The 19,312-nt window shown below is 34.8% G+C and overlaps 1 protein-coding gene across 1 annotated transcript in view; it reads left to right on the forward strand.

Moving 5' to 3' along the window:
* The window catches only part of LOC139168005 (cation channel sperm-associated auxiliary subunit beta-like), a 137,196-nt gene that overhangs the window by 50,034 nt on the left and 67,850 nt on the right, over positions 1 to 19,312 (forward strand). The window contains exon 16 of the mRNA XM_070753253.1: positions 3,235 to 3,371. Coding sequence (XP_070609354.1) covers positions 3,235 to 3,371 — 137 coding nt within the window. The remainder of the gene's footprint in view (positions 1 to 3,234; positions 3,372 to 19,312) is intronic.

The following is a 19,312-nucleotide window of genomic DNA, read 5'->3' on the forward strand; positions in this document are numbered from 1 at the left end:
TGGGCACATGCCCGTGTGGCCACACACCTTAGAGTGAACAGTGCCTACCAACGAACCTGCAACTCAACTGCAACTAACAGAGTCTCTTGCCATGGTCTGGAATAAGGCTGCAACGGAGGCTCTTGACCGGATTGCACCATTGCGACCTCTCTATGGCACTAGACCCTGGAGAGTTCCTTGATTTACCGAGAAGCTCTAGGAGTTGAAACACCAGACAAGATATCTAGAGAAGCGATGGAGGAAGAGTAAGTCTGAATCCAACAAAAAACTTGTAAGAGCTCACATTAAGACTTACAAAGTGGCACTCAAGGTGGCAAGATGCATGTATCATGCCGCCTTGATTGCATCAGCAGAATCTTGCCCGGCTCCTCTGGTTAGGGTGACCTGCTCCCTTCTTAACTAGGGGGGAGTTGGGGAGCCCTTGCAGAGTAGTGCTGAGGATTTTAACACATTTTTCGCTGATAAAGTTGCTCGGGTCCGGGCGGAGCTCAACTTCGATTGGATAACAGAGTCGACTGACAACGAGTCAGTCAAGGTGACTGGGGCCTGTCCTTGTCCATCTGCCTGGGAAGAGTTTGATCTGGTGACACCTGATGAAGTGGACAAGGCTATTGGAGCTGTGAGTTCCGCCACCTGTTAGTTGGATCCGTGTCCCTCTTGGCTGGTTTTGGCCAGCAGGGAGGTGGCACGGAGCTGGGTCTAGGAGATTGTCAACACTTCTTTGGGGAGGGAGTCCTTCCTGGCTCCCTACAAGGAAGCACTTGTGCGCCACCTCCTCAAGAAGCCTTCCCTGGACCCAGCTTACAACCTTCCCTTTATGGGATAATACTAATACTAATAACAACAACAACAACAACCCCGGAACCAAACTCAACATAGACAAAAACATAATAAGGGACTAATTGTGGGTGCTCAACAAGTACAAATCACCAGGGCCAGATGGACTTCACCCCAGAGTCCTAAAAGAACTGGCAGACACCATAGCGTAACCACTTCTCCTCATCTATAAAACATCTTGGACCACTGGAGACCTACCGGATGACTGGAAATGAGCTGACGTAGCCCCCATCCACAAAAAATGTAAAAAGACTGACCCAGACAACTACAGACTAATCAGTCTGACTTCTATACCTGGAAAACTACTGGAGAAAATAATTTAAAAACAACTTTGCCATTACCTAGAAACAAACAACATTATATCCAACAGCCAGCATGGGTTTGTCAGAAACAAATCATGCCAAACCAACCTCATATCATTTTTCAACACCATGACCAAATCATTGGAGCAATGCAGTGCAGTAGATCTCATATATTTGGACTTCAGCAAAGCTTTCGATAAAGTTGACCACAAGCCCCTAATCCACAAATTAGAAAAAAATGGGATAGATTACAAAACAGTTGGCTAACCAATCATACCCAATAAGTTGTCATCAATGGCTCCAAATCCACATGGAAGAAAGTAGGCAGTGGGGTACCACAGGGCTCTATCCTGGGCCCTGTACTCTTCAACATTTTCATCAATGACATGGATGAGGGAGCAGAAGGGGAACTAATCAAATTCGCAGACAAGACCAAGCTGGTGGAGATAGCCAAAAACCTAGAGGACAGACTCAAAATACAGAAAGATCTGGACAGATTAACACTGTGGGCCCATACTAACAAAATGATGTTCAACGTCGACAAGAACAAAGTCCTTCACCTAGGTAAAAAAAAACCTAGACATACATAGAAACCCCACTTAGCAGTAGTGACTGCAAAAGAGATCTTGGAGTCTTGGTGGATAATCAACTAAACATGAGCCAGCAATGTGCAGCAGCGGCTAAAAAAGCCAATACAATTCTAAGCTGCATCAACAGGGGAATACACTCCAGGACCTGGGAAGTATTAATACCAATCTACTATGCCCTGGTCAGACCACATCTGGAGTACAGCATCCAGTTCTGGTCACCACATTTCAAAAGAGACATTGAAACTCTGGAGAAGGTGCAGAAAAAAGCAACCAAAATGATTAGGGGACTTGAAACCAAGACTTACGAAGAGAGATTGCGGGAACTGGGCATGGATAGCCTAGAGAAAAGGAGGACCAGAGGGGACATGATAGCAGTATACAGGTATATGAGGGGTTGCCACACAGAGGAGGGAGGTCACTCTATTGTCCAGAGCACCAGAGGGCTGGATGAGGAACAATGGCTGGAAGCTGACCAAGGAGAGATGCAACCTGGAAATAAGGAAGAACTTTCTGATGGTCAGAGGGAACAACTAGTGGAACAACCTGCCTGTGGAGGTTGTGAACTCCCCAACTCTGGACACTTTCAAGAGGAGTTTGGACTGCCATTTGGCTGGAGTGCTATAGCATTACCTGCTCAGGCAGGGTGTTGGACTTGATGACCTGCATGGTCCCTTTCAACTCTAACAATAAACAAACAAACAAACAAACAAACAAATAAATAATAAAATCTCATTTTTATTTCTATTTTTCAAACTCATATTTCTAGTGCAGTTATTATCCTTTCCAAATTCTCCATCCTTTCTTCCAGGTTATGAAATTTATTCATTCTGTCCCTTATGTATAATCCCACTTAGATATTTTCTCATCACGTTTCCATTCCAATAGTTAAATCAGTGGGGGGTTTTCCATCCACGGTTCCTTCAGTCACCAGTAGCAACTAATATAATCCTTTCTTCTCTCAAATAAACACAAATATCATTTCATCACCACCACCACCACAGTAGATAAGATATTCCAAAGCCAAGGTCAGCAATTGTTGAAAAATAAATCAAAGATTCTTCCTGTAATGGGTCCTCCAACCAGCAATTTCCAGATGTTACAGCAATCCAAATTTAAGTGCCCTTAGATGATAATAAATCCACTTTGGGGCTCTTTGCAAATCCCAAGGCTTTCTGCTCTCACCTTACTGCTAAACAGCTGCTTCCTTCCATTTCCCACAAAGTTTTGTTCCGTTTACAAAATAAACAAAAAAAGATCTCAAGATTCTGTTTGCCCACCTCCCTCACCAGCACAACATATAATGGGCATGGACTTAACAATCTTAACTGCTGAAAATAAGAATGATTGGTCTATATGCTGCCTGCAGACATGAATGCACATGCATTTTGGTGTGTAGACTATGCCATATTGTTGACCAAGAACCCTTTAGATTTTTTCTTAAAATAGTAAAAAAATTGTACATCTAAATGAAGAAATCAAATAATTACTTCTTCACTTTGTTTCAGGAGACTGACTTAGGTTTTGAAGCTCCTTTATCTCCACATTTTATTACTGAAGAGCAAATGCTGTTTTTTCACCATGGACCACAAGGTTCTACGCCAACATTCTCCGACTTACACAGAGGGAAGCGCTTAGATTATCTGTAAATACCAATAGTATATAAATTATTCAGCTTTCTTAGAATTACTCCAGTATTAATGTATTTTGAAATATTGTTTCCTAAGAAAAATAAATAGCACTCAAAATATACTGTAGATTTAAGGGACAGAACTTGTAGTATATCTGGCAAATATTAACGGACAAGGCACAAATAATTTCAGAATGAAATAACATTTGTTAACATTTGTTAACATTTGTTAACATTCTAGTAATGCAGAATTGAGATTATACAAGACCTCCTTTAACATTTCTTTATGGTTAGAGTATGGGAGATTTTATTTTAGTATTTTACATTGCCTCTACTGTTGGGTCTTGGTAACTGATTAACAGAAATATGCATGTACTGAAATACTGAAGGGGTTATCTTAATAAAGGTATCAATATACACCTTTTGGGTTTTAGCCTTGCTGGATTTGTGATTTTAGTATTTGTTCACCTCTTTTTTTGTTAATAACTATAGGCACCAACAGTATTTTTTTTATTTCTGTGACAAAAGAATAAGAATATAGTAGAGGCATTTACAAGAGCAGCTCTGGCACAGCTGGTTAAGACACCGACTAGAGGGGAAAATATTCTAGATTTAATTTTTACGAATGGGAATTGTGTTTCAGAGGTTAAGGTGGGAGAAAATTTAGGTTGCAGTGACCACCTATGTTTGTAGTTTGATGTAAAAACTGATTGTGAGCAATCCTATACTGCAACCAAAGTATTGGATTTCAGAAAAACAAATTTTAATGCAATGGGGGAATATTTAAATATTGAATTAAAGGGGAGGAATGGACTGTACGTAAGACAAATAACTAAAGGTAAAATGAGGAAGAAACCGCTATGGTTAAACAATGATATAAGGGCTATAGTCAATGAAAAAAATTCTGCCTATAGGAGATATAAAGAGTCTGGAAGTATAGCTGACAGAGAGGTGTATAAAATGAGACAGAAGGAGGTAAAACAGATAATATATGCTGCTAAAGCCTCAAAAGAGGAAGAAATTGCCAAATCCGTAAAGAAGGGGGATAAAACCTTCTTCAGATATATTACTGATAGGAAGAAGAAAAACTGCAGCATCACAAAGCTTAGTACCAGGAACAATACATACATTCATGGGAATAAGGAGGTCGCTAACAATTTGAATAGCTACTTCTGTTCAGTTTTCTCAAAAGACACCTTACAATATAATACTATTTTGGAATAGTATTCCAAACTGGAAATTATATTACCAGGCTGCCGCCTTAACATGGATTAAAGATTGGATAACTTTAGAGAATAAAAGAATATTAAATTTAGAAGGACATGATCTCATGTTGGGTTGGCATGCATTTATATGGTATGACAAGGAAAAAAATCACTCATATTTTAAAAGACACACATTAAGGAAGTATTTATTAGAGGTTTGGAAGGACATAAAGAAAAATCACTTCTTAAATGTTCCAGAATGGATAGCCCCCCTAGAAGCAATAACACATCCAAAGTCTATAAAAGATACGAAAATATTTTATAGATATAAAGAACTATTAAATGACCAGATGAAGCTAAAACCTAGGAATAAACTACAAGAAGAAGGGATAATAATAGATTGGTGGCATTATGCCCAGATTCGATCCAGATACCAGAAGGATAAAACTCTTTACATTTTTAATAAAAGTAAGAATTTGCTAAGTAATTTAATTATCACCAATTCAGTAAAAATGATAGGGAAAGTATATAAATTTCTTATCGCTCACAAAAATATAGAGTTGACTTTAAAAGATACTATGATAAGATGGTGCAGAAATATAGGTAAAGAAATAGATATAGATACTTGGGAAAAAGTCTGGATTAATAATTGGAAAATGACCAAGTCAGTTTCATTAAAAGAAAATCAAATTAAAATGTTCTATAGATGGCACCTCCCACCAAACAGGATAGCAAAAATGTTTCCTAAAACATCCCCACTATGTTGGAAATGCAAGAAAGATATAGGAACTTATTACCATCAATGGTGGACATGTGGTAAAGCTAAAATTTATTGGAAGATGATTGAGAAGATATTAAAAGAAATATTAAAGCATGATATAGATAACACCCCGGAATTTTACTTATTAGGAATTACCAATCAGACTTATAAGAAAGAAACTCTTTATTTAATTATACACATATTAACTGCGGCTAGAATAATATATGCGCAAAACTGGAAGGGGGAGGAAATCCCCAAGAAAGAAGAAGTTATAGCTAAAATATTAGATTGCGCCGAAATGGATATGATGACAAGACGATTAAACGATCAAGAAGATACTAAATTTTATGAAACATGGAATAATATATATAAATGGTTAGATAAGAAAAAATAAGAGATAGATCTGTTTTTACTTAGGTAATAACAATATTAATACTAGTTCAAATATATTTGTTGATGATTTTGATATAATAGTTTACTCACAAGCAACATATTAAGAATTTTGTTTTATATATGTTTAGTAACTGAGATTTGTTTAAATGTTTGATTAGATGAATATATTACACATAAATAACATATTAAGAATTTTTACTTATACCGTACTAACATTGCATTTAAGATTTGAAAATTTTTTACTAGACTTTTTAACATTTAACAAATGTTTGATAATGTATTCTTTTTTTTTATTTGAATGTATACTTTCAAAAGAAGCGGGGAAATACATCCCCATTCTATGTTTAATGTTTGTATGTCTGTATGTCTATTTTATGAAAAATAATAAAAAAAAATTAAAAAAAAACAAAAAAACCCCAATATAATACTATAGATGGACATAGCGTTGCTTCCAGCTGTAGGGATTCAGCTGCAGTGATCTTAGAGGCCGATGTCTTAGAAGAAGTTGAATGATTAAAGATAAATAAGGCAATGGATCCAGATGGCATCCACCCCAGATTTCTTAAAGAACTCAGATTTGTCATTGCTACCCCCCCCCCCCCCCGACTGATTTGTTTAGCCAATCCCTGTTAACAGGAGATGTTCTTGAGGATTGGAGAATGGCCAGTGTTGTGCCTTTCCAGAAGAAGGGCAGTAGAGAAGAAACTGATAAGTACAGGCCAGTTAGCTTGACATCAGTTGTAGTTAAAATGATGGAAATCAGCACCTAAAACCAATAACTTATTGGACCCAAACCAGCATGGCTTTACTGAAGGCAAATCATGCCAGACTAATCATTGATTTCTTTGACTATGTCAGAAAGATGTTGGATGAAGTTGGTGTTGTGGATATTGCCTATCTGGATTTCAGCAAAGCCTTTGATACGGTTCCACATAAAGAGCTGATAGATAAGTTAGTGAAGATTGGACTTAATTCCTGGATAGTTCAGTGGATTTGCAACTGGCTGAAGCATAGACATCAGAGGGTTGTTGTTAATGGCATGTATTCTGAACAGATACTGGTTACAAATGGTGTGCCACAGGGTCTGTTTTAGGTCCTATTCTTTTTAATATGTTTGTTCGTGACATAGGGGAAGGTTTGGTAGGGAAGGTTTGCCTACTTGCTGATGACTCTAAAGCAGTGTTTCCCAACCTTTTTTGAGTCGCGGCACATTATTCAGAGTTACAAAATCCTGGGGAACATTGAGCGGGGGGGGGGAGAGGGAGCGGGGGGGGCCTAAAAAAGTTTGGACAAAAAACCCCTCTCTTCCTCCCTTTTGCCCTATTTCTCTCTCCCTCCCTCTTTCTTTCCCTCTCTCCATCCCTCTTTCTTTCTTTCTTCCTTTCTTTTTTGCTCTTTCTCTTGCCTTCCTTCCCTCCCTCTTTCTCTCTTTCTTGCTTTCTCTCTCTCTGTTGCATTCTTTCTCTCTTTCTCTCTCTCTTTTGCTATCTCTCTTTTATTCTCTCTTTCTCGCTCCCTTGCTTTCTCTCTCTTTCTCTCTCTTCCTCTTTCTCTCTTGCTTTCTTTCTCTCTTTCTTTCTTTCTTTGTCTCTCTCTCTTCCTCTCTCTTTCTTTCTTTCTCTCTCTTGCTTTCTCTCACACACACTCTTTCTCTTTCTGTCTCCCTTGCTTCCTCTCTCTCTTGCTTTCTCTCTCTCTCTTGCTTTCCTTCTCTCTTTCTCTTTCTCTTGCTTTCTTTCTCTCTTCCTCTCTCTTTCTCTCTTTCTTGCTTTCTTTCTCTCTCCCTTGCTTTCTCTCTCTCTCTCTTGCTTTCTCTCTCTTTCTCTCTCGCTTTCCTTCTCTCTTTCTCTCTCTCTCTCTCTTTCTTTCTCTCTCTCTCTTCCTCTCTCTCTCTTTCTCTCTCTCTTGCTTTCTCTCTCACACACACTCTTTCTCTATCTCTCTCCCCCTTGCTTTCTCTCTCTCCCTTGCTTTCTATCTCTCTCTTTCTCTCTCTCTTGCTTTCCTTTTCTCTTTCTCTTTCTCTCTTGCTTTCTTTCTCTCTCTCTCTCTTCCTCTCTCTCTCTCTTTCTTTCTCTCTCTTTCTTTCTCTCTCACACACACTCTTTCTCCCCCCTTGCTTTCTCTCTCTCTCTTGATTTCTCTCTTGCTTTCCTTCTATCTTTCTCTCTTGCTTTCTCTCTCCCCTCCTTTTTCTCTCTCTTTCTCTCCCGTGCACCACGCCGGCAACAGAGAGAGAGAGAGAGCGGAGAGAGAGTGGAGGGTGGCTTTCCGGTCCGTGGCCCCCTGGATCAGCGGCCCCGCATGGCGCAGCGTGGACTCCGCCATCGCCTTCGCCTCCGCCTAAGAGGCAGCAGCCACATTCAACCCTTCGCCCTCCCAGGTGTCCATGGCGCTCAGCGCCCGGCCACGCGCCACCTCCACATCCCGGTACCCCCGCCCAACCTCTACCTGCAGGAATGGGTGGTGGGGCGCCACGAAGGGCGGCGCTTGGAGGCCACCACAGCACCATTTTCATCACGGCACAAAGCCACGCAGTCCCGGATCGCTCGCTTCTCTGACTAGCAAGCTGGCTGCCTGGGAAACCGGCGCGCTTTTTAAATGCACGCTTTTCAAACGCGGCGCTTTCCTGGGCAGCCGACTTTGCTGGCCAGAGAAGGGAGCGATTCAGGACTGCGTGGCTTTGCGCCACTTCAAAAATTTCTGCGGGATGGGGGGTTTCCTAGTGGCTGTGCGGGCGCACGCTCACGCAGCTTAGAAGCAACAGTGGCCGGCGCCCTCCCACCGGGCCCCAAAAGCTCACTTCCCGTCACCGCCAGGGAAGCTCCAGCCAGGCCGGGCTCGCAGCACACCTGACCATGTCCCGCGGCACACTATTGTGCCGCGGCACACTGGTTGGGAAACACTGCTCTAAAGTATGTAATAGGGTTGATATTCCTGGAGGTGTCTGTAATATGGCAAATAATTTAGCTTTACTGGATAAATGGTCAAAGCAATGGAAACTGCAGTTTAATGTTTCCAAATGTAAAATAATGCACTTGGGGAAAAGGAATCCTCAATCTGAGTATTGTATTGGCAGTTCTGTGTTAGGAAAATATTCCGAAGAGAAGGATTTATGGGTAGTGATTTCTGACAATCTCAAAATGGGTGAAAAATTGAACGGGTCCAAAGAGGGGCTACAACAATGGTGGAAGGTCTTAAGCATAAAACTTATCAGGAAAGACTTAATGAACTCTGTATAGTCTGGAGGGCAGAAGAAAAAGCGGGGGCATGATCAAAACATTTAAATATGTTAAAGGTTTAAATAAGTTTCAGAAGGGAAGTGTTTCTTATAGGAAAGTAAACAGAAGAACAAGGGGGCACAATCTGAGGTTAGTTGGGGGAAAGATCAGAAGCAACATGAGAAAATATTATTTTACTGAAAGAGTAGTAGATCCTTGGAACAAACTCCCAGTCGACGTGGTTGGTAAATACACAGTAACTGAATTTAAACATGCCTGGGATAAACATATATCCATCCTAAGATATAATACAGGAAATAGTATAAGGGTAGACTAGATGGACCATGAGGTCTTTTTCTGCCGTCAATCATCTTTTTTTTTTAAAAAAAATATTTTTATTGTATTTTTAAAAAATACAAACAAGATGTACAATATTAAACACTCAGGGAGCTGCCATTGCTCCGCTTATCTTAGAAGTCTAACTGCTACAAAAAGTAAAAACCTAACTGTAATCAGATCAATACAGAAATAGCACACATTTATATTAGATACTTGTTGAATTTAACTCTATATGTTAATTAAATTTCTTTATCTGTAAAATAATTATTCAAAAAATATAATATAATGAATAGCATATCTAACTTTATCATATTCTAAATATTTTAAAACTATTATAATCTATCTTATAAAATTTCAAAACTATAAGTTCAAGAAATTCTAAATTCTTGTTTCTTTAACTTTTAATATTATTTTTATTTTTTTTTCTATATATTTTTATTAATTTTCTTAACATAGACAAAACTGACAAACATACATTTAACATAAAAATGGGGTTGTATCTACCCCGCTTATTCTAGAAGTAAAATTTCAATACAGAAAAAGAGTACATTGAAAAAATACTTAAATTCAACTTATTACTTTAAATGAAAAGAAGAAATTTGTTTTACCTTATATAATAAATTTTCATACATAAACTAAATCTAACATAACTCTTAAATCATAACAATGTTAATTCTAACATAAATCTTAAATCATATCACTGCTAATATAATTCTCTTATTTATTTATTTCTTATTTTAATATTTCTTCTTATTTATCCATATATACACTTTATTCCATATCTCATAATATTCAGTTTTTTCTTGGTCGTTTAACCGTCTTGTCATCATATCCATTTCAGCACAAATCTAATATTTTCTTAATAACTTCCTCTTCTTTGAGGATATTTTCCCCTTTCCAATTTTGCGCATATATTATCCTGGCCGCGGTCAAAATATGAATAACTAAGTGTAAAATTTATTTCTTGTATCTCTGATTAGTTATACCCAATAAATAAAATTCCGGGGTTATTTCTATCTCCTGTTTTACTATTTGTTTTATCATTCTTTCTATCATTTTCCAATATAGCTTGACTTTACTACATGTCCACCATTGATGATAATAAGATCCTATTTCCTTCTTACATTTCCAACATAATGGAGAAGTCTTAGGAAACATTTTTGCTATTCTATTTGGTGGAAGGTGCCATCTGTAAAACTTCTTAATTTGGTTTTCTTTTAGGGAAACTGATTTTGTCCTTTTCCAATTTAAGGTCCAAACTTTTTCCCATGTGTCTATATCAATTTCTTTACCGATATTTTTGCACCAACTTATCATATTATCCTTTAAAGTCAAATCTATATTTTTATGAGCAATCAAATATTTATAAACTTTCCCTATTAGTTTAGTCTGGTTAGTAACTAATAAATTACCTAGGAAATTTTTACTTTTATTGAAGATGTATGTTCTACTGTCTCTTTGAAATTTAGACTGAATCTGAGCATATTGACACCAGTCAATTATAATCCCTTCTTCTTGTAATTTATTTCTTGCCTTTAATTTCAATTGATCATCTAATAATTCCTTATTTCTTATTATTCTCATATCCCTTACAGAATTGGGGTGTATTGTTGCCTCTAGGGGAGAAATCCATTCAGCAATAGTCAAAAAGTGGTTCTTCTTTATATCTTTCCAAACTTCCAGTAAGTACTTTCTTATTGTATGTCGTTTAAAATATGTATGAATTTTATCCTTATCGTACCATATAAAGGCATGCCAGCCAAGCATAAGGTCGTGACCTTCTAATTTTAATGTTCTTTTATCTTCTAACACTATCCAATCTCTAATCCATGTTAGAGCGGATGCCTGATAATATAATTTCCAGTTAGGTAAAGCAAATCCTCCTCTTTCTTTAATATCTTCCAAGATATTTGTCTTTATTCTTGCTTTTTTCCCTTGCCATAAGAATCTTTTAACTATCGTTAAATTTTTTTAAAAATTTCCCCCAGGATTTATTGGGATGACCTGGAACAAAAACAAAACCTTAGGTAGTATATTCATCTTAATCTTGGCAATTCTCCCCAGGAAAGACATTTTTAAGTTGTTCCATATTTCTAAATCTTTTTTAATTTCTGCAATTAATTTCATGCAATTATCATTTTTTAATGTTATTGTTTTTGATGTTATCCATATTACCAAATATTTAACTTTCTTAACTTTCTTAACTATTTTCATATCTGTGATATGTTCAAGTTGTCTTTCTTGAATTTTATTCATATTTTTCACTATAAATTGTGTTTTACTCTTGTTTATTTTTAACCCTGCAACTTTTCCATATTGTTCTATTGTCTGTATCAATATTGGGGCCACTGTTATCGGATCTTCTATTATAAAAGTCATCTGCGAATGCTTGGACTTTATATATCTCTTTACCAATAGTCAAACCCTTTATTTTTGAATCTGTTCTTATTTTTATCAGTAGAACCTCTAAAGATAAAATAAATAATAATGGTGATATCGGGCAACCTTGTCGAACTCCTTTACTTATTTCAAATGTTTCCAATTGTTCATTGTTTAATATAAATTTTGTTGTTTGTTTTGAATAAATTGCATCTATTAAGTTTATGAATTTAGTACCAAATCTCATTTTGTTTAATTGCATTTTTATAAAAATCCAATTAATATTGTCAAAAGCTTTTTTAGCATCTAAAAACATTAATGATACAGATTTTTCAGAATGTTGCTCATAATATTCTAATACATTAATGATCGTTCTAAGATTCTTTTTAATCTGCCTACCAGGTAAAAACCCATTTTGGTCATGATGAATTTTCTCATTTAATATCTTTTTTAATCTGTCTGCATAGATTGCAGTAAATATTTTATAGTCAACGTTTAATAATGATATAGGTCTATAATTTTTTATATTTTCTTTTGGAGTTCCTGGTTTATGAATTAAGGTTATTAAAGATTCTGACCAAGATTTTGGGATTTTACCATCCATTCAACTTTCGTTAAAAATTTCCAACATATTATTTGTTATTACATCACTATCTATTTTATACCATTTTGCCGGTATCGCATCAGGTCCAGTGGCTTTATTATTTTTTTGTTTTTTAATAGTTGTAGAAAGTTCTTCAATTGTTATTGGACTATCTAGACTTTCCTGTTGTTCTTCCGTTAATTGCGATAATTTTATAGATTCTATATATTTAAAAACTTCATCCTCACTAATATCTTCTTTTTTGTACAGTTCTTTAAAAAAAATTGTACTATTTTTGCTTTTTCATCTATATTATATTTTATTGTTCCATTTTCGTCTTCTAACTTTTTAATTATTTTTGACAGTCTGTGCTTTCTTAATTTATATGCAAGCCATCTTCCTGGCTTATTGGCATATTCAAAATAATGTTGTTTAGCTCTTTTTATCTTTTCTGCTATTTGATTTTGCTCTATAAGTTTAATTTTATGTTTAATTACTTCTATATTTCCCTTTAACTCCTTGTTTTTAGCGTTTAGCTGTGATAAAGATTCTACTTGTCTTAGTTCAGTGATTAATTGTTCATATTGCCTTTACTTTTCCTTATTTACCTTTGCAGTATAAGAAATCATTAGTCCTCTAATATATGCCTTGGCAGTATCCCATAAATTTTGAGGGGTAGTATCTGAATTTTTATTTATTTCGAAAAAGACCTTTAATTCATTCTCTATCCATTCCTTATATTTTTTATCTTTTAAAATATTTCTATTCATCTGCCAATTTGGGTATTTCTTATTACTTTTCATGTAAACTACTACAGGATTATGATCTGCCCAAGTATTTACATCTATTTCTATCTCTTTTATTTGTTCTGCAATTATTTTTGAAGCCCACACCATGTCAATTCTTGTCCAAATTTTGTGGGGGTTTGAATAAAAAGTATACTGTCTAGTTTGAGGGTGTCTTTCCCTCCAAATATCATTTAATAATAATTCCGATTTCATCTTTTGGAAAGTAGTTGGTAATATATTTTTCTTTTTCTTACTATTTTTTCCTCCCCCCCGAATGATCTAATAATCTATTTGAAATTGCATTAAAATCACCAATTATAATCATATTTTCAATATTTAATTCATTTATTTTCTGATGTAGTTGTTTGTAGAATGCCATTTGATTTTCATTTGGGGCATAAATAGAAATGATGACAAGAGGTTTAGGCTCTGTATTAATCTGCACAATTAATATTCTACCTTCTTGGTCTGCATATAATTGTTTGGAATTTGTGGAATTCTCAACATACATCGCTATCCCTCTTTTTCTTTGATCTGCCAATGCAGCATACATATTTCCAATTTTTGGATTTAATAATAGTTTACGGCTTGTCCTTTTTATATGAACTTCTTGTAATATTGTAATTTGAGCTTTTTGATTTTTAATTTTTGTGAATATTTGTTTTCTTTTTCTCGGTTCATTCAAACCATTCACGTTTACAGAAAGAATTTTTAAGTCTTTTAATATGGTCATTTGTAGTATTTCTTGGTGTCTTCAGTTTCGCACTGAGGTTGTTTTCTTCTTGCACCCAAGTCCTCCTCTCCTCCCTGGGCAGCACTCCCCACATCCTCCTCCTTTCTTTCTGGCTGTATTTTGATTGGTTCTAGTTGGCGTATTCCACTAGTTTCATAAAAGTCTTTTGCTTCGGCCAAGTTTTCTATTTTGTATCTTTTGGATTGCCAGTAAAGTGATAGTCCTTCTGGAATAAGCGAACGAAAAGTTATTTTTTCTTTCATCAAAATTCTCGTCAGAAAATGGTAATCTCTTCTGCTTTCTCTTACACTTCTTGGAACTTGTTTCAATATTGTAATTTCTTTTCCTTTGCCTTGTAGTTTTTCATTTCTTGTCCATTTCAGAATATCATCTCTTACAGTTCTTCTCACAAACTTTATATGGACTTCTTGTGGTAGATTGTGCCGACGGACATAGCTAGTTTGCACTCGAAAGACTTCATCAATTTCTTTTATAAGTTCTGTAGGGTCCAGCTGGAGGATTCCTCCAATAATTTCTGCCATTCTTGCTTGTAAATCTTCATCTTTTTCTTCTGTTATGTTCTGGAATCTTAAACCATAAGATGCTCGTTGTACTTCAAGGTGAGTAACTGATTCATCATATTTTCTATAGCGTATATCAGATCTGTCTTCAAAGTAATCCATTCTCTTTTCCATCTTTTCAGTTCTCTCCTCTACCGCCTTCACTCTATCTTCATTTTCTTTCAAAGTTTGCTGAATTTCTTTCATTTGCTCCTTCATCTCTCCTGTATCTGCTTTTAATTCTCCCATTTCTGTTTTTATGGCCTCTCGTTGTTGATTTGCGTCTTCTTGTGATTTAAGCATAAATTCTTTCATAGCATTTAATGTCTCTTGTATCGTTACAAGGGTGGGCTGTTGTGCTTTCTCTTTCTCCTTCTCTTTAGCTAACATGCAGTAGTACCTTGATGTACAGGAGATGGCTGAGGTGACACTTGGGGAGATGAAGCTGACATTAATGTTTGTTTTTTGATTGTCTTAGTATACGTAGACGTACTCGACATCCTTGGCTTCACAACAATTTTCTAATTTATTTCTTCCTTGGAAAATTTAAAGTAGGGGGAAAAAATTCCAACAAACTCCAAACTTGTTAAGTTAAACTTCACTAGTTATTTCTGAGTATCACAATGCAGACAACACAATAAGCACAACAAAAATATCAATAATCTGAATACTTTAAAATCTATATATATTTATCCTTAGTATACACCTTTTCAATGTTTAAAAATATAATTTGTAATAAACCTTATTCTTATTGTTTATTTTTATTATTATTTATTTTTAATAGTATAAAATTAACCTTAAAAATTCCTTTCGATTTAAAAAAAGAAAGAAAAAAAAGTTCCAGAATGCAACAATATATAATATGTTATTATAACAAATCAATCCCTATTAATCAAATTTTAGTTTTAGTGAAGAGAGATGAAGAGAGAAAGAAAAAATAAAATAAAATAAAGAAGGAGAGAGGAGAGCCACTGATAGAGAACAAAGGCAGAAATAAGAAATATAAAAAGCAAAAAAAAAGAGGAAAAAAGAGAGGATAAAGGGAGGGAGAGAGAAGGGAAGGAGGGAGCACCACCACAGGGAGAAAGAGGGGAACAAGGAATATCTAGCAATTCATTTATTTCAAGACTATTTTATTTTAAAATTTATGCTAATATCTAAGGACAAAAGGAACAAGAGAAATAAAGGAAGAAAAAGGGATATAATATTATTTGTAGAGAATTAAAAAAACAAATACAAAAAATACAGGTAAATATACATAAATGTTATACAGTCAAAACCGGAAACCTTTTGTTGATTGAAGTTCTAAGGAAATGTTCATTATTTTTTTTAAAAAAAAGTTCTCAAAGTTCTCAAAGTAAGGTCAATAAATGCGATGCAATGTAAATCCAAGGGTAAAAATTAATCAAGTTATATCCAAATTTATTTGTATTTCCGATTTGCAATATAAAGTTCAAACGAGTATGTAATAATCCAAAGTTTAATCCAGAAGTGTCCCAAAATGTCCCCCCAAAAAATTTATTCCAAGAAAATCACAAAAAAAGAAATTTAATCCAAAGATGTCACAATTTTGAGTCGGATTTCAAACGTAAAACTTAAGATAGATCCTTAGAAACTGTAAAAGGGAGAGAAGAAAACTAGCGAAAATTCCTCTTTATACCAGAGTTAATGAGCAAAGCCGAGACCGATAACAATAAATCTAGCCAAGGGAAAGGAAAAGATCGAGTTCTCCAACAATACCAATCTTCTTCTTTTAAGTTGCCAGCCACGAAAAAACCATAAATCTTCCAACAATTAAGTTATTTATTGATTTATTCCAATTTTTCTTATCTTTTTATGAGTAGAAATCAGCAGAGAAAAAAAACAAAACGTAATCCCTCTGCAAGTAGATGGAAAATAGTGCCCGGGATTGATATTTTTTAAATCCAAAGAAAAATCCAATTCATCATTTATAGTTTTTGTTAGATCATATTACTTGATATCTTCTTTCAAATTAGGCTTTTATTTCACTCCAAATTTTATTATTAATTTAATTAAGATTTAATCCAAAGTAGAGAAAAGAAAAAGTAGTTCCGGCCATTTGTTTTCCGGCCCCTGGATATGAATTTTCTCTTAAAAGTTTTTTATTTAACCTTATTTATTCAGAAAGTCACAATAATCTCCCAAGTCAGCGGATAATAATGGATTATACCTCTAGAATCTTCTTTTCTTCTTTTGTATTCTTCTTCTGCTGCTGCTTGCTACACATTCACGCTTAGGTTCTTCTTCTTCTTTGCTTGCTTGCTTCCCACTGGTCAGGGCAGATCGTAAATGGCCAGACTCTCTAGGAAAAGAGAGTCAGTTCGCCTTTTCCAGAGCTGTGGGGTAATCCCTTGCCTTCGGAGTCCCAGCGACGACCCCTCGGGTGCAGTGAAACCCCCTGTTCTAGGATCGGGCCGTCCGGACCCGATCCGATTGCAAAAAGCAACCTCTGGAGAGGTTGAAGAGGTCTCAAGGACAGAGCCCTGTCCTAGAGCCTCCGCTACGATCCTGGACCAGACCGGAAGTCAACTTTTAATATTATTTTTAAAGTTCCACCATTCGTATACTTTATTCCATATTTTATAAAATTCTGTTTCTACTTGATTATTCAAGCGTTTTGTCATCATGTCTAATTCTGCACATTCCATAATTTTTTAATAAACTTCTACATCCTTTGGTATTTCCTTTTCTTTCCATTTCTGCGCAAATGCAATTCTTGCAGCAACCAGTATATGTATTATTAAGTAGTAAATTTCTTTTTTATACTTAATGTTTGAAATACCCAATAAGAAAAATTCAGGAGATTTTTTAATCTCCTTTGTTATTTCATTTATCCATTTCTCTACGTTATTCCAATATTCTTTTGCCTCTGAACATGTCCACCATACATGGTAGTACATACCAATTTCTTTTTTACATTTCCAACATATAGATGAAATTGTTGGAAACATTTTGGAGATTCTATATGGTGGAAGGTGCCATCTATAAAACATCTTAATTTGATTTTCTTTGAAGGAAATTGATTTTGTTATTTTCCAATTATACACCCAAATCTTTTTCCATGTTTCTAAGTCTATCTCTTTGCCAAAATTTTTGCACCAGCTGATCATGTTATCTTTCAATATCCACCCTATTGTTCTATGATTTATTAAATATTTATATATATTTCCAATTAATTACCTTTACTTGATTTTGGAGTAATAATTTACTTAATACATTGTTTTCTTTTTCTAAAGATATAAGTTTTTATATCCATTTGATATCTGGAACTAATCTGTATGTATTGCCACCAATCTAAATCAATGCTAATTCTTGTAACTCTTGTTTTGTTCTGAGTTTTAATTGATTGTCCAGTAAATCCCTATATTTCCAGATCTTACCTTCCTTTGCTAAGTTCGGATGTGTAATGGCTTCTATGGGTGAGATCCATTCTGGCATTACTAAGAAATGATTTTTCTTTATTTCAATCCATACATCAATCAGTGCTTTTCTAATTATATTATTTTTAAAATATGAATGTGTTTTAATCTTATCATACCATATAAAGGCATGCCAGCCCACCATTGAATCATGGCCTTCTAAGTTAAGTAACCTTTGATTATCTAAGGTTAACCACTCTTTTATCCATGTTAGGGCGGTGGCGTAATAATATAATTTCCAATTTGGGAGGCCAAGTCCTCCTCTTTCTTTACGATCTTCTAACGCATTTTGTTTTATTCTTGGTTTCTTACCTTGTCACATGAATTTTTTTATTGTCTTATTTATTTGTATAAAAAATTTTGATCTCGGGTTTATGAGAATAACTTGGAAAAGAAACAAATTTTTAGGGAGAATATTCATCTTAATTGTAGATATCCTTCCCACCAATGTTAATTGCAAATTGTTCCAAACTTCTAAATCTTTTTTCACCTGACCTAATAATTTTAAATACTTATCATTTTTTAAAGATATGGCTTTAGAGATCATCCATATCACTAAATATTTCACCTTTCTTTGTAGTTTTCATATTTGATAGATCTTCTAAATTGTTTTTTTTTGTGTCTCTGTCATGTTTTTTGTTAAAATCTGTGTCTTATCTTTATTTATTTTTAATCCTGCGACTTTCCCATATTCCTCAATTAAATTTACTAACCTTGAAATAGATTTTATGGGATCTTCTAAAATTAAGACCACATCATCTGCAAATGCTTGTACTTTATGTCTCTTTTTTTATCTTCAATCCTTTTATCTCCCTGCAGGTGACTTTTCTTTCTCTTTTTCTTTCTCCTTGGCCAGCATTGTAGTTATGGTCCTTTGTTGTAGTGGAGATGATGTTGGAGAGACTTTAGGTGTAGGGGTTGAAGTTGGAGTTGCAGTAGTTGCTTGTTTTCGGGTTGTTGTTGTTGTCACCGAAGTCACACTTTGTGCCCTGTAAGAACCTTTCATATTCCAAAATTTCTACTTTGTTTAGCAATTACTTAAATCAATCTCTTATTTATTCTCAATTACAGAAGAAAACAGTTTTATATCTATAATACCGGTAATGAAAAATGATATTTTAAAATAAGGGAAAGAGATATCAATTCAATTCTATTAATGCAATAATTAATTAATTAAAAAAAGAAATGAGAGAAAAAGAGAAAAAAATAGTTCAATCTTTTAAAAAACAAAGCTCATGGGGAGGGGGACCAGGTGGAGAAGGGAAAGAAACAGAGCTTTTAACACATAATTAATTAATAATAACAAAAAAGGAAGACTATAATTCTAATGGAAAAGGGTAAGGAGAAGAGAGGAAAACTGTTAAGAATTATTTTTTTAAAAATTATTTGAGCATTATTTATATTGTTTTTTTAAAAAAGTAAAAAGGTGAGGAAATAATAATAACTATAAAAATTTTAAAAAGAGATTAAAAAAGGAAGAAAAAGAATATCAAAGTCCAAAAATGGGTCCAAAAAAGAACCTAATAAGTCCAAATATGCCAGATATGAATTATGC

The sequence above is a fragment of the Erythrolamprus reginae genome, chromosome 1 (assembly GCF_031021105.1).
Source record: "Erythrolamprus reginae isolate rEryReg1 chromosome 1, rEryReg1.hap1, whole genome shotgun sequence".
Classification (NCBI taxonomy): Eukaryota; Metazoa; Chordata; class Lepidosauria; order Squamata; family Dipsadidae; genus Erythrolamprus; species Erythrolamprus reginae.